Source organism: Pinus tabuliformis, chromosome 2_2 (assembly GCF_031772625.1).
Source record: "Pinus tabuliformis cultivar Carrire ecotype Pingquan chromosome 2_2, CPIR1, whole genome shotgun sequence".
Lineage (NCBI taxonomy): Eukaryota > Viridiplantae > Streptophyta > Pinopsida > Pinales > Pinaceae > Pinus > Pinus tabuliformis.
The window spans coordinates 295,666,687-295,691,278 of NC_142300.1; the positions used below are offsets into that span (position 1 = coordinate 295,666,687).

Below are 24,592 nucleotides of genomic sequence, written 5' to 3' on the forward strand. Positions count from 1 at the left end.
AAAGCTCAGCCTCAAGGGTTAATACTCTACCCGCCAAATGAGCTCCTCAAATACTGCCTCTACGTTGGCCCAGGTAGTGCGAAAGTCACACTGCCATGCATGAAGCTTAATAAGCTCCCAAACTCCCCCAAAGGCTGACAATCCTCCTTAGCCTCTCCTCCAGAAAATCTCACAACAAAACTCTACTGCTCAGCTCCACAAACAACTCGGCCTCCTCTCTCACTGCGTCCTCCAGAAATACGCACCACCTGGAAGGAAATGCTACTGCTGGAAATCACAATGTGAATCTCCTCCTGAAGAAATGAAGGAAACCTTCCTAGGGTGGCACTCGAAGTCCCCTGAAGAAAGGATGAGCTCTTCGCCTGAAGAACTCGTGCTAAATATCCAGTGACTCGGCTAAGCAGCTCGAGCAACGAAGAGAAATCGATAGACACTCATGAATGAATGAGAAGAGGAGAGCTGCCCTCCTTATATACTTTTTGTGGGGGAATTTTCCCTCCATTTCGTCCTCCATCATGGGCCCCACTTAACCAACACCATGCAAACATTATCTCCCCTCTATGCATATCGAACTAGGGAGTGCCTAATTCCCTAGTCAGGGTGGCCCCCATGTGTAACTTAACTTTAAAACAAAACATCTTCTCCTAGTCTAATCTCTTAATAAAATCGAATGGGGTCCACTAACTCAAAAATTGGCCCCATAATACAAAATTAAATCTTGTTCCAAAATTATTTAGGAAGTTGCTAAAACCCTTATAACACCTATGTGACAAGGAGGAATCCTGCAAAGAAGCAATTGATGAAGGGATCACACTGAAATGTTACTCATTATGTTGGAGTCTATAGTTTCTGGGACTAAAGAAGTTTCAAATAATCTAGACAAAGGAAGCGCTTTAGTGGCACTGGTTAGTGAAGGCAGAGCAATTGCAGTGAGTATGAAAATTGTTGATAGGTAGTGTTGTTTTTCCAACCATGCAGGTGCAAGGATAGGGAAAATCGGTGAAAGAAAATTAAGTGTGCTGAACCAAGCTATTTACATTGGCTTCGTTGGCCCAAAAGATCACAAGATCAGTTCTAGTTCAGGATTGCACATCCTTCAACATGAACTTGGCGATTTGGGTAATCCATTCTCTATGGCGTTGCCTATTGTGAGAGTCACCACCTTGTGTAGTAATTGTGGCCTTGACCCTTCTCCTTTTGTTGAGACATTGCATAGAATGAGGAAGAGCATATCATTACAAGAAATTGTACTTGAATGTCAGCATGACTATCACCGCCAAGTTTGGAAATGGTCTTGCCATTGTGCTTCTACAAAAAAGTGGCAAGCAAGATGCTAGGAGATATTTGGTAAAGGTATTCATTTCCCACTACAGTAATTTGAAGCTAGCATGTTCCAAATCAACATAAATGTTAAACATAACTTAACCATCTCCCTGCACGCTATCTCCTAGTCCATGCAAACAAACAAAATCAAAACAAATGAACCTGCATATGACGTCAGTAAGGTATCTTTGAGGACAAAGCAGTTTGAAGGGATAGGCAATTTAATGAATATAAATCATAATGGATAAGATAATAAAGATATTAAAAATAATTCTAATTTCTTATTAATAAAATTGACCCTAATAATGAAAATGCATATCTCTTCATAGAGACACCCTTTATATATATACACAGGGCTATCCTCATTGTAATCGATCTCATCTATTATCCAATATATTATTTTATTTTATAGACATCCTTTGTCTCTATTTCATATAAGAACTTTTATGCTTATTACAAGATCTTAATGAATTGATTCAATGACACATTGCTGTCAAAGATACCTCAAGACTATTCAACTCAATATATCTTATACAGATGTAGTGCACATTATGCTAATTATAAAATTTTCCATGATATTCTATATTTATAGAAGATGTCATAAATGTCAACATACCTGACAGTCCATGAGAATCAAATCAAATGCTGGCGAGTCTTGAAATGTCAGCTTTGTCATTCTTTGAGTGCTTTCTTCTCTCCAGTTTAACGGCAACCTTCCACAATCCCCTAGTTTATACATGCACTTCAGTGTATCCACTGCTTGTAGTCCATCTCCTACAGCAACTACACTTGCACCCATCTTCTCAAGCATAATTGTTGCCACTCTTTGAAGAATGGGTGTATCTTCTGCTAGCAATATCCGGATGCCTTCCAAAGCATTTTGTTTACAATTACCATTTGAGGGAGGCATGCAGAGTGGTTGATTGAAGGATCTTTCAGAAATTGAGGAATGATTTATGCTATGTGACCCTTCATTACAATTGTCCATGGATGTTTGGATCAGAGATTGGTCTCTCATTAGCCCAGGTCTTGATAATCTCATAATGCTTAATGAGTGTGTCCCAGATAAATCTAAAAACCTGCTTGCTGAAGTCTCCGTTTGTTCTTTCATGCTGAATGTTTCTGTAGCTCGCTTTTGACCCCATGATATTTCATTCCTTCCTTGCGGCTGTTGATCCTTGAAAGCCCAACTATCTGATTGTTTCCAAGTAGAGCTTTCACCTATAAATACTGACTGCTCTGTATTTTTCAATAAATCCTCCTGGCAAATCTCAGATTCAAGTTTCGGGTATATGGCACCATCACATCTTTCATAGAAAGAGTTGTTATTGTTGATGCCGTTATGCTTGGCTTCCTCAGTTGCATACAATTTTGAATCCTCTGCTTTATCTTCTAAAATTTTACACTCCGATTTTATCGAACTCTCAAATGGTAAAGCTGAAGAAGTGAACTGCTTGACGGGGCAAGGAAGGAAATCCATCTTCTCTTTTTTGGTGGTAAAAGGACCATCTCTTTCTAAATAGACGCCCTCGGGAATTTTCTGGAAATTATGCTTTTCAGATGTAATTATGTTTTCTGTTGATTTCCTTGGCACTTTTAGTTCAGACAATCCTGCCCATGGTGAACGCATGGTTGAGTCAATGTTCAGACCCTCCATATTGAGCTCTAATTTTGAAGCTTCTGATTTAATTGCTGATTTATCTTGTTCAAGTCTGATTTCTTCTGTAATTGTTGTGAGCATTTGAACTAGTTTTGATTTGTACAATGGCCTGTTAACCATGACAGAATGACCTGCTCTCCTTAGCTCCAACTTTACGTTAGAGGGAGTATCATAATTCAATATCCATGCAAATTTCACTACCCCCTGGTACTTATTTAGATAGAGTATTTGGTACCTCCATGCATTTGTGCTCATGTCCAACAGCCTTGCATCTATGATTACAATTAGTTTTTGAATTTTCACCGATTGGTTGTCAAAAGCATTATCTAAGATCTGTGCATAATTGTGATAGGTTGTATTTAGTACAAAATTTTTGTTTTCATATTCATTAGCTAGAGTTGCATGGTCAAGTCTGTTGTCTGCCTGAAGATTATTTAAGGCTTCCTGACCCACATCACTACCGTATCCTGTAATTTTAGAAAGGTTCTCTGCCATTTCAGTCCAACCTGATGCTTCACAAACTCCAATTCCATTTTCTTTCAACCAGCGGACCATGGTCAATCTACTCATGTTCCCATTTAATGCAAGAAGAACCTGTCAACAAAGTCTCATCAGGTGACAAATATGAAGAATAAGTAATATAATTTTACATAATGAAAACGTAAAGGCAAGTATAAATGAGCTCACATTATACAAATAACAGATTTCCAATGATTATTACAATTCAAAAACATTATGTCCACTATTAGCAGTCCCAAAACATGCTGCAATTGCTGGCTAAGCCCTAAACAAGACTGAAAAAGTATGCTGCTAATCGCAAAGCTGTAAATGTGATGCTTGCATTTCATTTGTGCAAAAATTAGAAAAAGAGGAGACCTTAAGGTACGGAAAGATTGCCTTACTCTAAAATGTTGCATTTATCTTCATGTTTTGATGTGCAATTGCTAGTTTTTTAATACTATGCTTCTATGCAAAGCAGGCCTGGTTTTCAGCATACTAAATCCTCCCAAAATATCCTTACACCACTAACAAAAATTGGCAAAATCACAAGAATTTGCAGTTCCAAATCCAAAGTGATATATTTCCTGCAAAAAATTGTGGCACGACATAAAAATCACCAGGCAGTGATTAAACCCTGATAAAGTGGTGATTTTAAATTTTTTAGTTCATTAGTTTTCGCAGTAGTTGGGGATCAAGAGGGAAGGAGTTTAACATCGTCAACAATCCATCTTGGGAAGGTCAAACAAATGCTCTCACCATCATCAATGATTTTATTTTTCTTGGAGTGGGGATTGATTTCTATCTACTTATGGTTTTCACATTCTCAAATCCAAGGTATTTCTTAAAATTCCACCCTATAACTAGTTTCTAATTTTTAGATTTATCTGGTTTTCAAAGAGAATGTTTATTTCCTCTTACTATAGTTTTTTCATGGGTTGTAGAACAGTTCATAGGTCAGTTTTCTTTTTACCAGCAGGATTGTTTTCCCAAATTCTTTGATGTTCTTTTTATTCTCAGTTTTTCTTGCCCTAAGTTTGAACGTTGACATTGAGGATTGCCTTGCCAATATGCTGAAGGTTTTGGACTTGTTATCCCGCATGTCAGCAAGGGTATATACAAAAACTTTTGCCGCATATATCACCGCCATTGTAAACCCAAGGTCACAAGTCAAAGCAATGTAACAACCATGTGAGGTTTTGTATTACGTATCTCAAACCTGTGTCTTGTTCTCATTTTTTGTATCACGTTGTCTTGGTTGGACCATGGTTGGTCCCTTCGAATTCTTTGTGCGTTCCTCTTGTATTGAATAGGATTGGAGGGCTTCAAGTGATCTTACTTGAGGACTCATGGTTTTATGAGAGCCTACCTTTGTAGGGGTGGTCATCAGTGTATGCGTGAGTCTAGCCCGTGTCAAGGTCCACCTGTCCTACCACATGGTTATGGTCTATAGAGTCTATAGGTGGCTTTGGCTTTGGTGCAATATCTCTCGGACAACTCTCATGCATGGAAATCTCATTTTTGAAAACTTTCACCTTTCCCAAGGCAATACACGGTTCGCAATGCAAAGTGGTCCTGGTGATCAAAAAGTCAACTTAATCTCAGATTGTTTAGCTTGATGAGAGGAGTCCATGCCATGTTCCAAATTGACAATCTGAGGTGGCAATAACTAGTTACAGATTGGTCAAACTTGATCAAAAAAGTCAAAACAAATTTCCAGGTGGCATAATAGGGGTGGCAATGGGCAAAATCATGCATGTATTACATAAAAAATAATCAACAGTATGAGAGGAATAATATCCATGTGTCAGGATTCCAAGATTTCTTAAGGCATTATGGGACGAACACAAGTGGCACATGACGTGGCAAAGCAGGTGATGATGTGGAAATGCTAGGAAAGATTTGAAGATTTCGAGAGAGACATAATTTAGATCATGGCCAATTTAGCCAAAATCAGGGGTTGGAATAGTAAAAAAGTCGAGCATTGGAGATCTAGTGAGTAGGTGCCCAAGTTCATCTTGTAAAGGGAAGAAAAATTCAATTCAAGCTAGCAGTTGGTGATCCATATGGCTCCAAACATGCTCAGATTTTAGAAGTGGCTTCAAAATAGCTCAAAAATCGAAGTCATCATATGGAAGTGAAACCAGGACCAAATCGTAGTGCTTGTTGCCTTGATTCCGACGATGCGAGTGGCACTCAAATCCAAGTTCGTATGCTCAAGATATCACTGGTCAAATTTCGGGTCAAACTTGGCCAAGTGGCAGTGTTAACGAGGCAACAATTTGGCAGCGTCCCGATGCACAGAATCTAGCCACCGGAGTGGGCGAATTTGTTGCATAGTTGTTTGTTCAATGACCCTTATTTTTCGACGGGAATATTTGAACCATATGATTATAAAAAATCAAAAAAATACAAAATTGGGTGCAGGGTTGCCACCCCAGCCAACAGTCATATATCATATTATATATATTAAAAATATAATGTTAGAGTCCGGGCCGCGGTTGACTCAGACCCCGCCCGACCTATATGTAACACAAACTATATATGTTATACGTGTGAAAAATCAGTGACCTGATTCCTACTGCAGGAAACTGATAATATTTCTCCTACTTGTTAAATACTTGAACAAGTTACTTGCAGTTATCTACAGGAAATATTGAAATACATACACTGCAACCTATACAAAATAAAATACTGCAGAATTTAAATACTACACCGGAGAGAAATAAACACACACATCAACACAGTTGTTTTTGGACAATGTCCCCGAAAAAACCCAACTTGGGAAAACCGGTGCAACAACTAAGGGTTTTAATTATTATGCAGTAGTAAATCTGAGTACAGATCGTTGGATGCCCAAACTGGTTATTCGATACATAGAAATACTGGCAAAAAGTTAGTGAGAAGAATCTCATACTGATCTGGGAGATCCGACCAGAGGCTTGCTAACTGGCCCTACACTGCCTCTGTGCAGGTTCTGTGTCAACCCTACATAGATTTGTGTCACACTGGCTGGGCTCTGCGTCAATCCCTCTACTGACCTCCTACTGTCCGGAAATTCGACCTCCTAGCCCTCCGGTCTCACACCCCGACTTCTAGCATTGAATCTCTTCTCTCCCAGCTAGAATTCGAACTCCCTCTGAAGCTCTGCATTGCCTATGCGTGGCACTGCGCTGCCTCACTGAACTTCCCTCTGACTTGCACTCCTTGGACTGGAAACCTTCCTTCGGTCTACTATCCCTGCCCCTCTCTCACTACTTCGACCTTATGGAATCACTTCTGACAACTCACAGCTGCTACTCAGGAAATCGATTCTCTAGCAAAATCGAACTGCTCAAGTGTATTTCTCCAACCACATCAAACTCCTTATAATCTCTCCTTGGAGCTCCAACGGCCAGGATTAAAACATAATTGATGGCTAAGATTAACTTGGAGTTCATCATCTTCTTCTAGAAGATTAACACCTGATTTAATTAATACCCTTTAATTAACCAGATTTCCTAAGTTTAGACTTAGGAAACCATTTTAAAAAGTTAATTATTTTAATTAAATCATCTCTAGGTGGAAACTTAGGAAACCATTTTAAAAAGTTAATTATTTTAATTAAATCATCTCTAGGTGGAATTTCCAGAAACAATTTCTGAGTTTTGGAGAATGCATGTGTCTTAGCCTCTCTACAAAGTTTCAAGGCTAGAGCACATCTGATGCTACAAAATTCAACAATATGTTGCAATTCCGGCGAGGCTTGAACCCGCCCGGCCTGGTGGGCTAGCCCACCACCCAAGCAGTTCAAAAACAAACCGCATAATATATATATCCGCCAACCTTGTTAAACTAAAAGCCTCCAACATTATATGTAACCGTCGATATGTGTTAAATGCCAGTGCTAAAACAAAAACCAACGTGCCATGTTGATTGAGGGGTCGGTGGGGTTGGAACCCCCGACCACCCTGCTCCAAACTTAACCCTTTTACCAATAGGCCAATGGCCCCTCTTTGTTAAGTCCGCCCAAAAGCTTACTTAAGAACCCTTTTGTGCCATTCAACCGGGACGAGCGGCGGAGGGCAGACACAACGAAGCCTTGAGCAGCCAGGAGGAGCAGAACCATGAGTGAGGGATCTGCATAAGATTCCCTTAGAGGGCCAGAGGTGCTAGTGTCAGAATTTGACAAGTTTATAGTTATTTTTGCACGCTTTCTCGCCAGAAGTCCAACAGTGCGGTCTGTTTCCCCATCTGAGTAGCGGAAATTCAGGGAGCCAGTAGCAAGGAATCTTGGCAGAATCTTGAGGAATCTAAAAGATTCCCTTGGAAGCTGATTTTTTATAGATGTAGAATGATGACAACTCTATAGTCATTTTTCATAGAATTTCGCAGGGAGCGCAGTGGTGTGCTCAGAATCTTCATCCGAGCAGCGGAATTTTTGGCCATCTTCAAGAAGGAATCTTTATGGGAATCTTCAAGATTCTCGAGGGTCCAGAATTTGACGGTTTCAAAAAGGGGCAAAGTTCATAGTCGTTTGACATAATTTTGTGCCATGAACTCAGCGGTGCAGTCCATTTCATCTACCGAACTTAGCATTTTCAGGCCATCCCCGAAAGTGGAGGTAAATGATGTAGTGGTACCATATCTTTCTTCTGATTTGTTGAGATGACGTTTTTGTTGTTAAGATCCCTGATTACCGTTGCGATTTGGAATACTTGTATGCCACATCATGTGAGAATTTGTTAACTTGTCATGCTGAAGGAGGGCCCATTTGAGCGAGAGTTCCTATAGGGAGAACGTCTCATGGAGAGACATCCCACTGTGATTGAAGGAATTTATCCTTGTAATGACAAAGAATGTACTATGTACTAATCATCATCTTGCAGCATTTAATGAAGCAGCCTCCCCACTCTTGACACTAGGGCCTGGAGACGTAACCCACACTGGGTGAACTCCGTTATCAATGTGTTTGTGTTCTTGATTTGATGATTGTCATTATGTTTCTTCTTCATTAAAGCATGCACATGTGGCTTTTCATACTCTTTCATATGCAATTCTACTAACATCACAAAAGTAAAAGATCTTGGTTAATTCCGGTAGTTGAAGAGATCCAGATCAAGTATGGTATCAAAGTGGTCTTCTCGTTGTTAGTTTTTGTAGCATCGGATGTGTTCTTGCCACGAAATTTTGTGGAGAAGCTAGAATACATGAGATCTCCAAAACCCATAAATCGTTTTTGGAAATTCAACCTAGACACGACTTAATTAGATTATTAGTCAGTTTTTAAATATTTCTTAAGTCTAAACTTAGGGAATATGACTAATTAATTAGAATTAATTAAGTTATGGTGTGAATGTTCTAGAAACTCACACAGATCGACTTCAAGTTAATCCTAGCCATCGATTAAGATCTAATCTTGGTCGTTGAAGTCTCAACAGAGGATTATAAGAAGTCGATGGGGATTGGAAAAATCACTTGAGCAGATTGATTTCCTGAGTAGCAGCACTTAGTTGCTCGAGAGAGAGCCAGAGAAATCGTGTTGATTTGGGGTAGCATCAGATGTGCTATAGACATGAAAATTGGTGGAGAGGCTAAAGAACATGAGATCTCCAAGACCCAGAAATGGTTTGGAGAAATTCCACCCGATTAGAGAGATATTAAAATAATTAATATTCTTAATGGGTTCCTAAGTCTAGACTTAGGAAAATAACAATATTAATGGGTATTAATATAAATCTAGGTGAGAAGGTTCTAAATGACATGGATCAAGCCAAATCTAATCTTATCCGTTGATTAGAGATGTTATCTCGGTCGTTGAAGACTCAACAGAAAAAGTATAAGAGGAGGCTTGAGGGTCAGTTGAAGATACACCAAGTTGATCAGTCAATTCGATTTTTTGGAGCGAGGTTTGCTGAGAGAAATCGAACCAGTGATCAGAGTTGCAACAAGGGGCAATGAGTGCATAGCAGAGAGGGAGAGATAGTGCCAGAAGACCAGCGCAGAGGCAGAGAGGCACGCGCAGAGCCAGTGTGAGCCACGCAGAGGGCCAGAGTGACTGCGCAGAGGGCCAGAGGGCTTGCGTGGGTGACACAAAGGGCTAGAGAGCCAACACAAAGCATCTATAGGCTAACGCAGGGGGTTCTAGGTTGACGCTGACTCAGAGCCTCAGAGAGGCGTTGGAGAGACTTTCGTGGAGCAGACTTGCCGAATATTTGCTTCCGAAGTGAGGTATTACTGCTAGATTGATTTCTCTGTCGGGTGAGCTAGTTTGGCACCCAGTTGTACTCAAGAAAAGCTGCTAAAACCCTCAGAATTGTTGCACCGGTTTTCCCAAGTTGGGTTTTTCCGGGGACGATTGTCCAAAAATAACGGTGTCCCTTGTTTGTTTGTCTATTTCTTTCAATTGATGATCTGTAGATGGTTGAGATTGCATTTGTGTTTATTTCAGTATTTATATGGTTACATAACTTGTTCAGTAATTAAAACAAGTAGGTGAAATAAACCAGATAGTGCAGGAAATTTTCTAATGGGTTAGACTTAGAAATTTCAACATGGTATCAGAGCATTGCAGATCACACGAGAACTGAAGGCAGTAGCTAAATCAGAAAAATTGCAGCACAAACAGCTGTCTCGAGAAACAGAGTTGTTCCTAAGCAGAATGCAGCAAAGGAGTGACGCAGAGGGCCTGCATCATCATTTCGAGCCAGAGAGAGGCCAACACAGAGGCAGAAAAAGGTAGAAGAGGCTCACGAGGAGCCACGTCATCCTACTAAGCCAGGTAGGAGTGACGCAGTTGGCAAGAGGAGCAATTTAGCCTTGCCGGGATTACGCAAAGCTAAGGAGCTCAGTTTCTTCAACTGTTGGGGCCTAGGAAGCTGTGGGCAGATTGTGGATTGTGAAGTTGATGGGGTGTCGTTGCTGTCGAAGCCCTAATGGGACAGAACCAACGTAGAAGGGAGTCGCTACCTAGGCAGATTTCTAGACAAGAAATCCAGATTAGTGTTGTAGGAGCAAAGGGAATCGGAGAGGTGCGATTCGACTGTTGGCAGAAGGATTTTTAGGAGGGAAATCGAGACTCAGAGGGAGTCTAGGAGAGGATTTCCAGGAGGGAAATCGAGACTCAGAGGGAGTCTAGGAGAGGATTTCCAAGAGGGAAATCGAGACTTAGAGGGAGTCTAGAGGAGAACTTCCAGGAGGGAAGTAGAGACTCAGAGGGAGTCGAAGAGAAGAGCAAAGATGGCAATGAACGAACTGAGGGATCAGGACAGGTTGGACGGAGCATCCAACTTTGTCATCTGGAAGGCCAGGATCTTGTATGTTCTGGATAAACATCGCATCAAGGCCTTCGCCTTGAGAACCGTGGCTATTCCAGTCGACCCAGCTAATAACGAAAAGTATGAGGATGCAATGGCCAAGGCAAAGTGCATAATCCTTGATGGGACCAAGGATCATGTAGTTTAGCATATTGCCGAGAAGAATATGACAAAGGAGACGTGGGATACCTTGACGACATTGTATCAGGGCACTTCCGTGCGGAGGAAGATGCTACTGGAGAATCAACTACGGTCGTATCAAATGCAAAAGGGGGAGCAGATAGATCACTTCCTCAGCAGGTTGCAGGAGATTCGGGACCAACTTACTTCCATAGGGGCCATGCCGGATCAGGAGTTAATGGTGAGGACCGCCCTGAACGCAGTCTCCGAGGAGTGGGAGACATTCGTCCAAAGCATTTTGGGTAGAGTGAATCTTCCAAATTGGGAAGAATTGTGGGCAGCTCTTCGCCAAGAAGAGATCAGACGGCTGACCAAGGCGGGAAGTAGCAGCAAAGGAGGTCGAATCAAGAAAGAGGAGGAAGAGGATGCGGCTCTAGCATCTGCGGGACAGCAAGGGAAGAGGAAGAAGAAGGACATCTCCAAGATAAAGTGCTTCCACTGTGGGGAGCTGGGCCATTATGCAACCCAATGTCCCAGGAAGAAGAATAAGGGAGAGGCTTCTGACTCCAAGGCAGTGTCGGCTAAGGCGGAGAAGGAAGTAGAGGATGATGACGATTGTGCCATGAGTGCTCATGTACCTCTAGAGAAGAGGTGGGGAGACATCGAGTTGTAGTCAGGAGAACTACAGGAGATGAGGGGAAGGATCCTTGAGGTACCTAAACTCTTGGATCATATCCAGCTACGGGAGCCCCGAGAGACAGTAGCAGGATGACAGATGTCGGTAGAAGCAAGATGCGGATGGAGCGGCAGAACAGTGCTAGAGTGCAGCAGTCCCTAGCAACACAGAGACGGTTGCAACAGTGCGAGAGGCACAGAGGAGGTTGCAACAGTGCAGGAAGGCACAAAGGTGTTTGCAGCAGTGCGAAAGGCACAGAGTTGTTGCAGCAGAGCAGAGGTAGCAAAAGGAGCACATGATAACTGCAAAGGGAGCACATGATAGCTGCAGAGAGAGCTTCAACATTAGGAGGGCTTCTAGCCTGACAAGGATGTCAGTAGTTGGGTAGATCAGTTACCATCGTCTCAGTAACTGAGTTGCAGTGCAGCAGTAGCAGTGATAGTGCTATGGGCAGCATGATGAGAGAGGGCCGCAGTGCAAATGCAGTGTTGGGAAAAAGGACCAGCAGCAACACGGATGCAAAGGGAGTTGTCGTACAAATGTAGCAGTGGCAGTGGCAGAGCCATGTGCAGCAGTGCAGAGGATGTTGGGAAGCAAGGCCAAACATCAACACAAGTATCAGTGCCAAATGATCAGGGTGATGTTCAGTGGAGGAGCATTTTTAGAGCACATTCCTCGCTAAGAGGGAGTGTTGATTTTGGGTAGCATCGGATGTGCTCTAGCCATGAAAATTGGTGGAGAAGCTAAAGCATATGAGATATCCAAGACTCAGAAATGGTTTGGAGAAATTCCACGCGGTTAGAGAGATATTAAAATAATTAATATTTTTAATGGGTTCCTAAGTCTAAACTTAGGAAAATAAAAATATTAATGGGTATTAATATAAAACTGGGTGAGAAGGTTCTAAATGACATGGATCAAGCCAAATCTAATCTTAGCTATTGATTAGAGATGTAATCTCGGCCGTTGAAGACTCAATAGAAAAAGTATAAGAGGAGGCTTGAGGGTCAGTTGGAGATACACCAAGTTGATCAGTTAGTTCGATTTTCTGGAGTGGGGTTTGCTGAGAGAAATCGAACCAGTGATTAGAGTTGCAGCGAGGGGCAGTGAGTGCATAGCAGAGAGGCAAAGATAGTGCTGAAAGACCAGCGCAGAGGCAGAGAGGCAGGCGCAGAGCCAGCAGGAGCCACGCAGAGGGCCAAAGTGACTGCACAGAGGGCCAGAGGGCCTGCGTGGGTGACGCAGAGGGCCAGAGAGCTAGCGCAGAGCATCTGTAGGCTAACACAGGGGGTTCTAGGTTGGCGCATAGGCCAAAAGGGCTGATGCAAAGCCTCTGAGAGGTGTTGGAGAGACTTTCGTCGAGCAGACTTGCCGAGTATCTGCTTCCGAAGTGAGGTATTACTGCCAGATTGATTTCTTTGTCAAGTGAGCCAGTTTGGCACCCAGTTGTACTCAAGAAAAGTTGCTTAATAATAAAACCCTTAGAACTGTTACACCGGTTTTCCCAAGTTGGATTTTTCTGGGGATGATTGTCCAAAAATAACAATGTCCCTTATGTGTTCGTCTATTTCTTTCAGTTGATGATCTGTAGATGGTTGAGACTGCATTTGTGTTTATTTCAGTATTTATATGGTTAAATAACTTGTTCAGTAATTAAAACAAGTGAAATAAACTAGATAGTGCAGGAAAATTTCTAATGGGTTAGACTTAGAAATTTCAACAAATCAAAGCAATGAGAGAGGGGCAGAGACAGTGAAGCTGGAGGAATATTTCCAGATCCGATGAGTGCATTTGCGGAGAGGCAAAGAAGCCACAATGAGGCTGACACAGTGCAGCGCAATATCTTTTAGAGGAAAAGTCGAATTGCTGGGGAGAAGCAGAATTTTAGTGCCAAAAGCTGGGCAAAGGTTCCAGAGGCTAGGAGAGATGTTTTTCCAGACAAAAACTGGTCAGACAACTCGAGGAGAAGTTGTTCCAAACTGAGAGAAGTAGCAACTACGCTAGGGTGACATAGTGACTGCACAAAGGCAGTTTGGACGACTCAATTTGAGTTGAGGTCAGTGTCGAGATTTGCCTGTGGAGTGAGAAATTTCTCCTCACTAGATTTTCTTGCCAATATTTCTCTGTAGGATTGCCAGTTTCAGCATCTAGTTGTACTCAGTTTATTTCACTACTGCATAATAATAAAACCCTCAGCTGTTGCACCAGTTTTCCCGAGTTGGGTTTTTCCAAGGATATTGGTCCAAAAATAACTATGTCATTTTATGTGTGTGCTAGTATTTCTTCCAATTGTGTAGATTGCAATGTGATTGATTCAGTATTTGTTGTAGCAAATAGTAAATAAATTGTTAACAATTAGGAGAATTATTTCCAGTTGCTGCAATAGGATTCCAGGTTTCAGAATTTTCACACTTGCTGATGTGAATTGCGAATGTGAATGACTAAACATGCAACAAGAAGGGAAATGGAGAACAACAGAGATCTCTACGAGGACCTCCTCGGGATGGCACACATGGTGGACATAATGTATTCAGATTATGAGGAGAAGATGGCAAGAGAGGATCGGGAGAAAGAAAGAGCAGAGGACATCTACCCCCTCGAGTGAACATTCGTCTTCTTCTTCATCTTCTCATCATTCATGAGAAGATCAATCAAAGCCTTCAAGCAGAGAACGTTGAATTGAGGAGACTTCTACGGGAAGAAAAAGAGGAGAAGTAGAGAGTGCAGCCTTAGTTACAAGCCACGTAAGAGGCCTTGGAAAAATTGAAGCACAAAGAAGGCTTAGCGAAGCCATCATCACCTGTTTCAAAATCGACAGCTAAGGTAAATAGTGTTGATAGTTCTTCAGTTTCATCTTCACGTGATGTTATTTCTGTTGGAAACATGGAGGTACCCATTTCAGGAATTGGGATGAGACTCCTTACCAAGATGGGGTGTAAAGGAGGAGTTGGTGTTAATGGCTAAGGCATGACTCAGCCATTGGAGGTTATACAAAGACCTCAATTCGCAAGTTTGGGGTACATTGAAGGAGAGTGTTCAAAGGCAGTAGAAGCTTCCAAGAAATTGTCGAAGCCATCAAAGAAAGAGGATGATTGGAACACATCACAATCCTCCCATGACAGTGCACATTGCAAAGGAAGAGCTAAGGCAAGCTCTCATCGCCAAGATCGCACCAAAGACAACCAAGAGAGGTATAAACAGTCTCAGTATTCTAGAGTTCATTTTGATTACAAGCATATTGTTAATGATGAGCAGAAATCATGGCATAGAAAACCATGTATTTTTTGTGGTTTACATAACCATGTGGTTGTTGAGTGCTGGAAGAGAATGGCAGCAAGAAAGAGGATGAGGCATGAAAGGCCTTCTCCACATCAAGGAAAGAAGAAGGTTAAGCAGGTTTGGAGGAAGAAGACTTTTTGCAATCATTGCAACAGAGGTGGAAATCAAAGAGCCACGTGTTGGAGGCTCCATCCAGAGCAGTGTCTTAAGGACAAAGCACCCGTGCAGGAACCAGCTGGTGACGATGTTCGACAAGCGAACCAGCGCCAGGATGATGACCCATTCACTTTGATGAGTGAGAGATGGTTTTTCTAGATATGGTAGTTTTTCATGGACGCATTTTGTAAATCATGTGTTGCAATTTAAAATGTAAAAGTGATGATGTGTTTTCCATCGCTTATTAAAGCAACGATGATGTTTTGGCCATGTTGCGGGGGAGTGCCCCCCCCCCCCCCGCTCCCGCTCCCAATCCGCGCTCCGGGCGGGAGCGACTCGGGAGCGGGTCGGGAGCGCGCTCCCAAAATTGCTCCCGAAAAGGGAGCGATTTCGGGAGCGCGCTCCCTAAAAAAAAATTCGCTCCCTGCCTTTTCGGGAGCGTTTTCGGGAGCGTTTTGCCTTTTTTGCATTTTTTTTTTTTGTAGTAATGTTCGAAATGCAATTTTTTTTGAAAGAAACAAATAGTTTTTGAGTGGGGCAACTTAATGATCAAGTCTAGGCTCTAGTATTGATATGCTATTCATGGTAATGTTAAATTCTTAAAGTAAAAGTGACATTTTCTTTAATTTTCATTTTCATCATTTTACTTAAATTTTTAACATTACCATGAAATGACTCAGGATGTTTGAGAGTGGTTTCGTCCTCATTGGATTTCATATGGAGAAAGTAGAATTTTAGATTTCATTCAAAATCCAGCAGACTTATCAATTTTTCAGGATTTCAGGATTGGGGGATTGCAATGTTTCCATTGAATTTTGTCATGTATTAGGGTATGGAACTCGTATTTAATCAAGAGTACCAATCCCTCTATGTACCTTGATGTTAGTGACATTGGTTGTCGAACTCCTCTATCATGACCCTTCTAAAAATGTACGCATCACTCAAACAAAATCTTGACTTGACATGCTATGCTTTTTCTATCTTATGTTAATGCGTAGAGGGTGATATTAATGACAAAGATCCCTATACAGATACAAAGGTAATGACAAAGATACCTCTGGATATTAATGCTTGGAGGGTGATATTAATGACAAAGATCCTGATTTTGCAACAAGACTAAAAAATTAGACATTTCTCGTGGTGGCAAGAGGCCCAAGCATAAGAAATAGATAATAGATTTACTTCTCTTTTCTAGTTTCTAGTAGCTTTTATAACTATTGACTCTTTCATATTTATTATGATATTTTTTTAAACAATATATGACAATTTAAGTTTGAAGTTGGCAATTATAACTCATTAGTAATGAATTATGAATATGATGCTTCATGAAAGTTGAAAGTTGTTTCATTTCATTTCATTTTATAACATTTCATTTCATGTTATCTATTATTTGTTGTAATGGTTACACTTAGCTTACAAGTACAACTTTGGTGATCAATGATGATAAATGTTATATATTGAATTTTGAAAGCTTGAAACTTTAAGATTGATGAATCATGAGACTCAATATGTTGTATGTTACTATGTTACTAACTTGCGGACGTGGTTGATGAAGATTATAACTTCTAGATTGTTGTTATATGGTTCAATCTATGCTTTTTTATGTTTTTTATATCTAATTCATCATTCTACATGTTTTTGTTGACATATATGTATCAAAAATTAAAAAATATAAAAAATATATATATTTTTAAAAAATCGCTCCGGGATTCGCTCCCAAACCGGGAGCTTCTGAAAATGGTCGCTCCCGCTCCCGTTTTCGCTCCCGCTCCCGCTCCCAAGTAACATGGTGTTTTGGCCTTTATTGATAGCTGGGGTATTGGATTCTACCATGATGTAAACTTGACCAAAGAGTGTGTCTTATAAACCGTTGGCAAGTATGGGGATGCTTGGGTCATGGTTGGTCATGTAATTGAGCATGTAATTTGCAAAGATGTACTATAGCTTTGCAGAGGATGCAGGTGTTGGCTCATCACTTATGGCTCCAAAGAACGAGGGTGAAGGAGAAGGAAGTGTGACCTGTCAAGACACTTGTGGTGCAGATAATGTAACACAACAATTCCAGATTATGTTCATGATTTTGGAAGACCAAAAGCTCCTCAGTGGGGAGGAATGATCCAAGTGGCTCCGGACACGCTCAGAATTCAGAAGTGGCTTCAAAATAACTCAAAAATCAAAGTCATCAGATGGAAGCGAAACTAGGACCAGATCATAGTGTTTGTCGCCCTGATTCCAACGATATGAACAACACTTGAATTTGAGTTTGTATGCTCAAGATATCGCTGGTCAAAGTTCGAGTCAAACTTGGCCAAGTGGTAGTCTTAACAAGGCATCAATTTGGTAGTGTTCCGGCGTACGGAATTCGGCCACCAGAACGGGTGAATTTGTCACCTACTTAATTTGTCTAGTGACCCTTATGTTTCAACGGGAAAATTTGAACCATATGATTATAAAAAATAAAAAAAAAATACAAAATTGGGTGGCAGGCTGCCACCTCTGCCAACCCAGCCAACAGTGATATATCATATTATATATATTAAAAATATAATGTTACAGGTCGGTGCCGCGGGTGACCCAGACCCTACTCGACCTATATGTAACACAGACCATATATGTTATACGTTGCAGAACTGGAAGGGCTTGAACCCGCCTGGCTTGGTGGGTCAGCCCGCCACTTGGGTGGTTCCAAAACAAACCACATAATCTATATATATATATATATATATATATATATATATATATATATATCCACCAACCTTGTTAAACCAAAAGGATCCATCATTATATGTAACCGCCGATATGTATTAACTGCCAGTGCTAAAAGAAACCAACGCGTTATGCTAATTGGGGGTCGATGGGGTTGGAACCCCCAACCACCCCGCTCCAAACTTAACCCTTTTACCAACAGGCCAACGACCCCTCTTTGTTGAGTCCGCCCAAAAACTTACTTAAGAACCCTTTCGTGCCATTCGACAGGGAGGAGTGGCGGAGGGCGGAACCTTGAGCGGTTAGGAGGAGCGGAACCATGAGCCGCCAGGAGGGTGGAACCATGAGCAAGGGATCTGCACAAGATGCTGAAAAGATTCCCTTAGAGGGCCAAAGGTGTCAGTGTTAGAATTTGACAAGTTTATAGTCATTTTTGCACGTTTTCTTGCTAGGAGTCCAACTGTGTAATCTGTTTCCCCATCTTAGCAGTAGAAACTCAGGCATCCAGTAGCAAGGAATCTTAGCAGAATCTTGAGGAATCTAAAAGATTCCCTTGGAGGTTGAATTTTTACAGAGGTAGAATGATGCCAACTTTATAGTAATTTTTCACAGAATTTTGTAGGGAGCACAGTGGTGTGCTCAGAATCTTCATCCGAGCAGCGGATTTTTCGACGATCTTCAGGAAGGAATCTTTGGGGGAATCTTCGAGATTCCCAAGGGTCTCGGGTTTGACAGTGTCAGAAAGGGGAAAGTTTATAGTCGTTTGACACGATTTCACGCCATGAATTCAGCGATGTAGTCCATTTTGTCAACTGAGCTTTGCATTTTCAAGCCAGCCCCAAAAGTGGAGGTAAATAATGCAGTGATGTCATGTCTTTCTTCTGATTTGCTGAGATGATGCTTTTGTTGTTGAGATCCCTGATTATTATTATGTTGAGGGATACTTGTATGTCACATCATGTGAGAATTTGTTAGCTTGTCATGCTGAAGGAGATCCCATTTGAGTGAGAATTCCTATAGGGAGAACGTCTCATGGAGAGACATGCCACTCTGATTGAGGGAATTTATCCTTGCAATGACAAAGAATGTACTATGTAATCATCATCATCTTACAGCATTTAATGAAGCAGCCTCCCCACTCTTAACACCAGGGCCCGAAGACGTAACCCACACTAGGTGAACTCAGTTATCAATGTGTTTGTGTTCTTGATTTCATGGTTGTCGTTATGTTTCTTCTACATTAAAGCATGCACATGTGGCTTTTCATACTCTTTCATATGCAATTCTACTAACATCACGGAAATAAAATATCTTGGTTAATTATGGTAGCTGAAGAGATCCGGATCAGTTGGTGAAGTCAACTAGCTATTGGGTGGTTTAACTAGCCTTTGGAGATTGTTACCCACCACTTTCTGGGTAACATTCCTAGGAGAAAAAATTTCTCCAAGATGGTCCTCAGCCGGAAGCTAGCAGCCCCTTGCAACCACCAAATAGCTTGATGTGCCATTTTCTCCGCCACTCGTGCAAGCCTTGTGGTCCCTTGCCCATTTGTTATGATTGCATATTTGAAGATGGGCCTCTCGACCCCAAAGGTATGACCTTTCATTGGTTTACTTGAGTAATTTTGTTTACTTATCATGGACACTTTTGGGCATGGATTGATGGGGCGATTCAACGGAAAGAGTGGGCTAGGTTTGTACTCTTGTCTCCTCTGCCTGATTTGGTAGTTAGCCTTGTATCCTAGTCCCATGGGATCTCCTTTACTGGCCATTAGCTTTAGGGATGGTACTACATGGGAAATCCTGATTTTGGTTGTGTGGTCTTGCTTACCAACACCATATATATCACTCCCCTCCGCTCATTTTAACCCCATTCATCACTTTTACCATCCGGGTCTACATGTGTCCACTAGGTCCACATAGGGTTAGCCTCCCCCCTCCCCTTGTCCACACTTTGGGTCGGGTCAGGAATGATGCCTAGAGATTGATGCAACTAAAAAGAAAGGAAAAAGCATAGTTTGTCCACTTACAACAGGAAATGTACCACAAAATGCAAAATATGGTCAGGGCAAACAAATTTAGCACATGGGTAAAAGCCAAACATGAGCTCTAGCCCTCATTCATGGTCATCACCCAGGTTCCTATATGCCCTAGATGAGCCCCCTCCACATTAAGGAACCCATCATTGTCCCAACCCCTGGTGGGCAATGAGTTGCCCCACCTCAAAAGGGGGTATCTACTGCTGTATTCCACACATCATGCTCACATCCCCCGAGCAGTTATGAAGAAAAATCAATCAAAGGCAAAAGGCATATAAAGAAGGGTGGAAAAACAAAGGTCAGGGTAACTCATGTATCACGATTTTCTCCCTCCTACACTCATATACCCAAGTGTGGGCTTCCCTCATCATAGTTACCCTTGTACCATAACATGAGGCTTCGAGCCTTCCCTTGATCCCCATTTCATCCTATCACTATATCACATGCCACCTACCCATTGGTGGATGTACCATGGACATGTCACCCCCTTTAAATGCCGAAACCACCAAATAGGGTCTTTGGTTAACCCCCTTATTGAGCTTGGAAACACTTGTACATGCCAAAGCCCACTATGGAAGGGCATGCAACCATGAAGTGCCCCATTGATTATATGATTTGTAACTCTTTCACTTGATTATTCTAATGGTTTTTTGTATTGGAGGGCAAGGGGATACATTGGATCTTATGCAGGATTGCAAGTCGGTCTCCACTTGGAGATTGGTCTCCCTATACGAGGTCCAAGACCTCCAGAGGGCCACATTAGCGCTTGTAGGGTGAGCGTTGAGAGCCTTGGGCCTCCACCATAGCAGAGAGTACTTCATGGATCCCCATCATCACTCAGTGAGTTCTCGTGTTCCAACTTTTGGACGAGGATGATGCACCTGGTTCACCATGCCCAACCGACTCCACCCTTACACCATGCACTTGGCAGATGTTCCAGGGTCTAGATGAGGATGTGTCTCACTGCAAGAGACAAAGGGAGGGCTTATGTCATCATCCTAGCCCTTACAGATGGTTTATAGGCATTATAGATCCACTTGGAGACCCATGAGGATGTCCTTGTACCCCCACACCCACTTGGGAGCACCACATGTGACTTACTTGGAAAACAAGGGGCCAACCCCTTGTCCACTATGCTTGGAGTCCATTCTCTCACCATGGCACACTTTGGACTTCATTAGGCCTCCTCAATGGCCCAACGACTCATCATATTCATTATTTTTCCCTCTTGAGAGGCTATTGTTTGTATTATTGAGCTATCTTTGTGGGCTTCTCACCAATTCATGTCATTATTATGTATTATTTTATTATTTTGGGCTAAATTAGGCCAATTAGGCAAATCGAATCCCCATTAGTGTTGTATAAATATGAGAGAGACTCGTTCTGACCTCTCATCATCACTTGGATTGGATTAGTATCTCTTATGAGATTTTCGCACTTTTTGTTGGGATGAATTTTTGGAGCTTTTCTTGATGCACTATGATTTTTGGATTTTCGCTATTGTCTTTGGAGCTTCTCTAATGCAAAGTTGATAAATGGATATACTCTCTCTCCCATGTAAGCTGAAATTTTGATGCTATTCTTGTTATCTTAATGGTTAATTACATGTATGTTGTTATCTTTACTCTTGTATCGGTTAAATGTAATGTGAAATTCTTCTGGGACCTTGAATAAGTGAGTAAATGCATGTGTTGACCTTTGAGAGATTGGGTGAATGTTCCTAGAGACACCTCTTAGGTTAAAGACCTTGAAAGTTTGTCTCTTGCGCAAATTTGAGGTATAAATCTCTATTGATCTAGTTGTTGCCCTTAGAGAGGCTAGCGAAGATCAATTAGGGCTCCTTAGCTCACTAAAATTCATGATCTATGTGTATCTTGAATCCATTAAGCCCAAGCAATAAGGCACTGATCCTCGTATCCCTTTGGTGGTCAAATTTACCTCTCTTTTCTTCATTTTTCCAATTTCTAGGCCTAACCCTAAAAGGTCACCTAGAGCATCAAACGAATCTCTTCGTAGCCATCCAAACACCTTGAAAATGGGTCCACTACTGCGTTGTAGTTTGCTCAAGGTGTCCTCCAAATTTCAAGCAATTCCGACAGTGGAATCCCAAGATATAGCAAGCCCTAGCTACGAGACGATCTCTTGCCCTAGGCTGATTTGGGTTAGTGTCCTCACTTGGGTCATTGTATTTGTATTTTAAAAGGAAATTAGTCCTTTGATCTTATTCTCCTCCCCAATTAGGTCAAGCCCCTCTTTGAGTAATCAACTCCATACCCTTTGTGATATTCCCACTTAGCATTATTGCTAAGTGAAATATCAATTATGATAAATTTTGTCTTAATACATGTTTGCACTTACGAAATGTTGGTTTAGAGGCTCCACATTGATTTTTGATTAAAAGCAAGCCCAAACATTAGAGATGGAAGAGAATATCGAGCCCCTAGTGGAGCGTGGGGGCCACACAGAGAATTGCGGCCCACATGGAGAATACGCATGCTTTGGAGGGAAATTCGGTGGGAGGAAATCGAGATGGGCCCACATGAGCACGTTGGAGGAATTTTGACAAAAAGGAAGGGAAGGCACTCATTTGGTCATTCATTCATCTTTTCAGAAATCTTGTCTTTCACATAGCACGCTTGAGCTAAAGCCAAGTTTGCAAGTGATGTTTAGCACACGAGTGTTTCTGAGCGGAAATGTCAACCCTTGCGTCGGTAGACTTCGAGTGCCAGCCCAAGGAGGGATTTCCATCCTTTTCAGATTGTTCCAGCAGTGGGAGTGCAAGTTTATGGGGAGGAGTCACTAGCAGCAACGCGAGCACTGCACAGTGCTTGGAGGAGGCACACTTGGGAGTTGAGGAGTGAAGGGAGTTTGGGCCTGAGGTTTGAGGAGGAGCCTGGGAGAGTATTTTCTTGAAGATTGTAGTTATGTTTGGGGCCATTTGCAGCAGGATTGACAGGTGGGTCGAATTTCCCAGCAGCAGAGCCATAGAGGGAAAAGAGGGTCGAAATTCCAAGGTCAACCATAGCCCAATTCCTTCGTGGGTTATTCTAGGTATTTGGTGGAGAGGTCGGGGTTAATTTCTCGGAATTTTCTGAGCACTGGAGGAGGCCGTGGCAGCAGATCTTCACACCCAGCAACGTATTTGTGGGTAGTGCAGTGCAGAGCCAGGAGATAGAGTAGCAACATACCTGAGGGGAACTTCTTATTGTTCATTTGGGCTTAGCTAGCTTGCCTTGAGCAAGCCCGGGTGCACTCTTTCCAGCACCTCATTTTTACCCTCTTCATATTCTAATAAAATGGCTCAGCAGCGTAGTTTTTGGTGCATATCCATGATCTGATCCATGTGTTTAATTTTTGTGGCTTTTTTTCTATGTATGCTTTGTTATTTATAATAAAACATCCCTAGGAATATTACAGTGGTATCAGAGCTCATAGACTTGACTCAGCCTATTGGAGCAGCACGGTCTATGACACCAAAGGATAGACAAAACATGACTTACCGGAGATAGAGGTACAGGAGTTGAGAAAGGCAGTTGCAGATTACTCCAGATCCCGTGATAACTGAACTGAAGGTTGTGGAAACAAACATGGCAGAGAATGAGGGAGATAGAAGAGATAAGGGGGAAGAATTTGCTCATCATTTTCTAAAGGCAGTACAAGACCTGTCTAAGAGCAATGAGGAACTAAGGCAACAAAACTATGGCAACAACAAGGGTAAGGGAATTCAAGGGGAATTCCAGCTGGGTGAAGGCTCCAGTACTTCGCAGCATCACGCATCCTTTAACCCCAACATGCCTCTTGTTCCCAACACACCACCTAGATCCACTATTCCAACATCTTGGCATCTGGAGCTGGTGGGTAGCAAGGGCAAGACGAGTTACCTATGGGGGAATACTTCTTGGAGTATCAGTCCTATGGACTCGAGTTAAGGGAAGCTATCACTTTCACAAAAAAATTTCAGCACAAGGGCAATAATAGACCCAAGGGACAGAGTGGGGAAACTACACGCAGGGGATAGATTTGCAGCGTACTGTGGGGAGATTGTTTCTCCCAACTTTTGATGGCTCTTCTAAGAGCTCAACCAGAGCGTGGGTAGAGAAGTTGGATGTCTACTTCCAGCTAAACCAAATGATGAAGGGGGAGGCAATAAAAATTGCCACGCTACATTTAGAGGGAGAAGCCCATGATTGGTGGTTCCATGGGCTAACCACAAGGGGACATGCCGCGGTGACAACCTATGAGGATTTCACCAGGAAAGTGTTGGAGCATTTTGAGAGGAGGGATCCAGAGGAGCACTTTGGGGAGCTGATAAGGCTCAAGCAGACCAGGAGCATTGAGGCTTACATTTTGGAGTTTCTTGTTGATTTGGGGTAGCACCGGATGTGCTCTAAAGCTTCAAATTTTGCAGGGGGGCTTGGGAACATGTACTCCAAAGAACCCAGAAAGCGTTTTGGGAAACTCCACCCAGAAATGATTTTATTAAAATAATTAATATTTTTTAATGGGACCCTAAGTCTAAACTTAGGAAATTAAAAATATTTATGGGTATTAATCTAATTGTGGGTGTAACTTCTAGAAGAAGACGGAGATCAAGCCAAAATTACCTGAGCCTTTTGATTAGGAGTTAATCTAGGCCGTTGATTTTCCATCAGAAAAATATAAGAAGGGGCTTGAGGGTCATTTAAAAAACACACCGAGAGATCAAGAGATCGAATTTCTGAAGTGAGAAGTTCTCAGGAGGAAATTTCGATCAAGGAGATTTCGTGCAGTTGAGGGGCAGGGATAGTTGGGGTTGGAGTATCTTCTCTAGGACCCCGAATACTTAGTAGAGAGGCAAAGAA

General features: G+C 42.0%; 1 protein-coding gene across 1 annotated transcript in view; it reads right to left on the reverse strand.

Annotated features, from left to right (window-relative positions):
• Positions 1-24,592, reverse strand: part of LOC149192479 (histidine kinase 1-like) — a 360,562-nt gene that overhangs the window by 39,405 nt on the left and 296,565 nt on the right. The window contains exon 12 of the mRNA XM_089404623.1: positions 1,940-3,577. Coding sequence (XP_089260749.1) covers positions 1,940-3,577 — 1,638 coding nt within the window. The remainder of the gene's footprint in view (positions 1-1,939; positions 3,578-24,592) is intronic.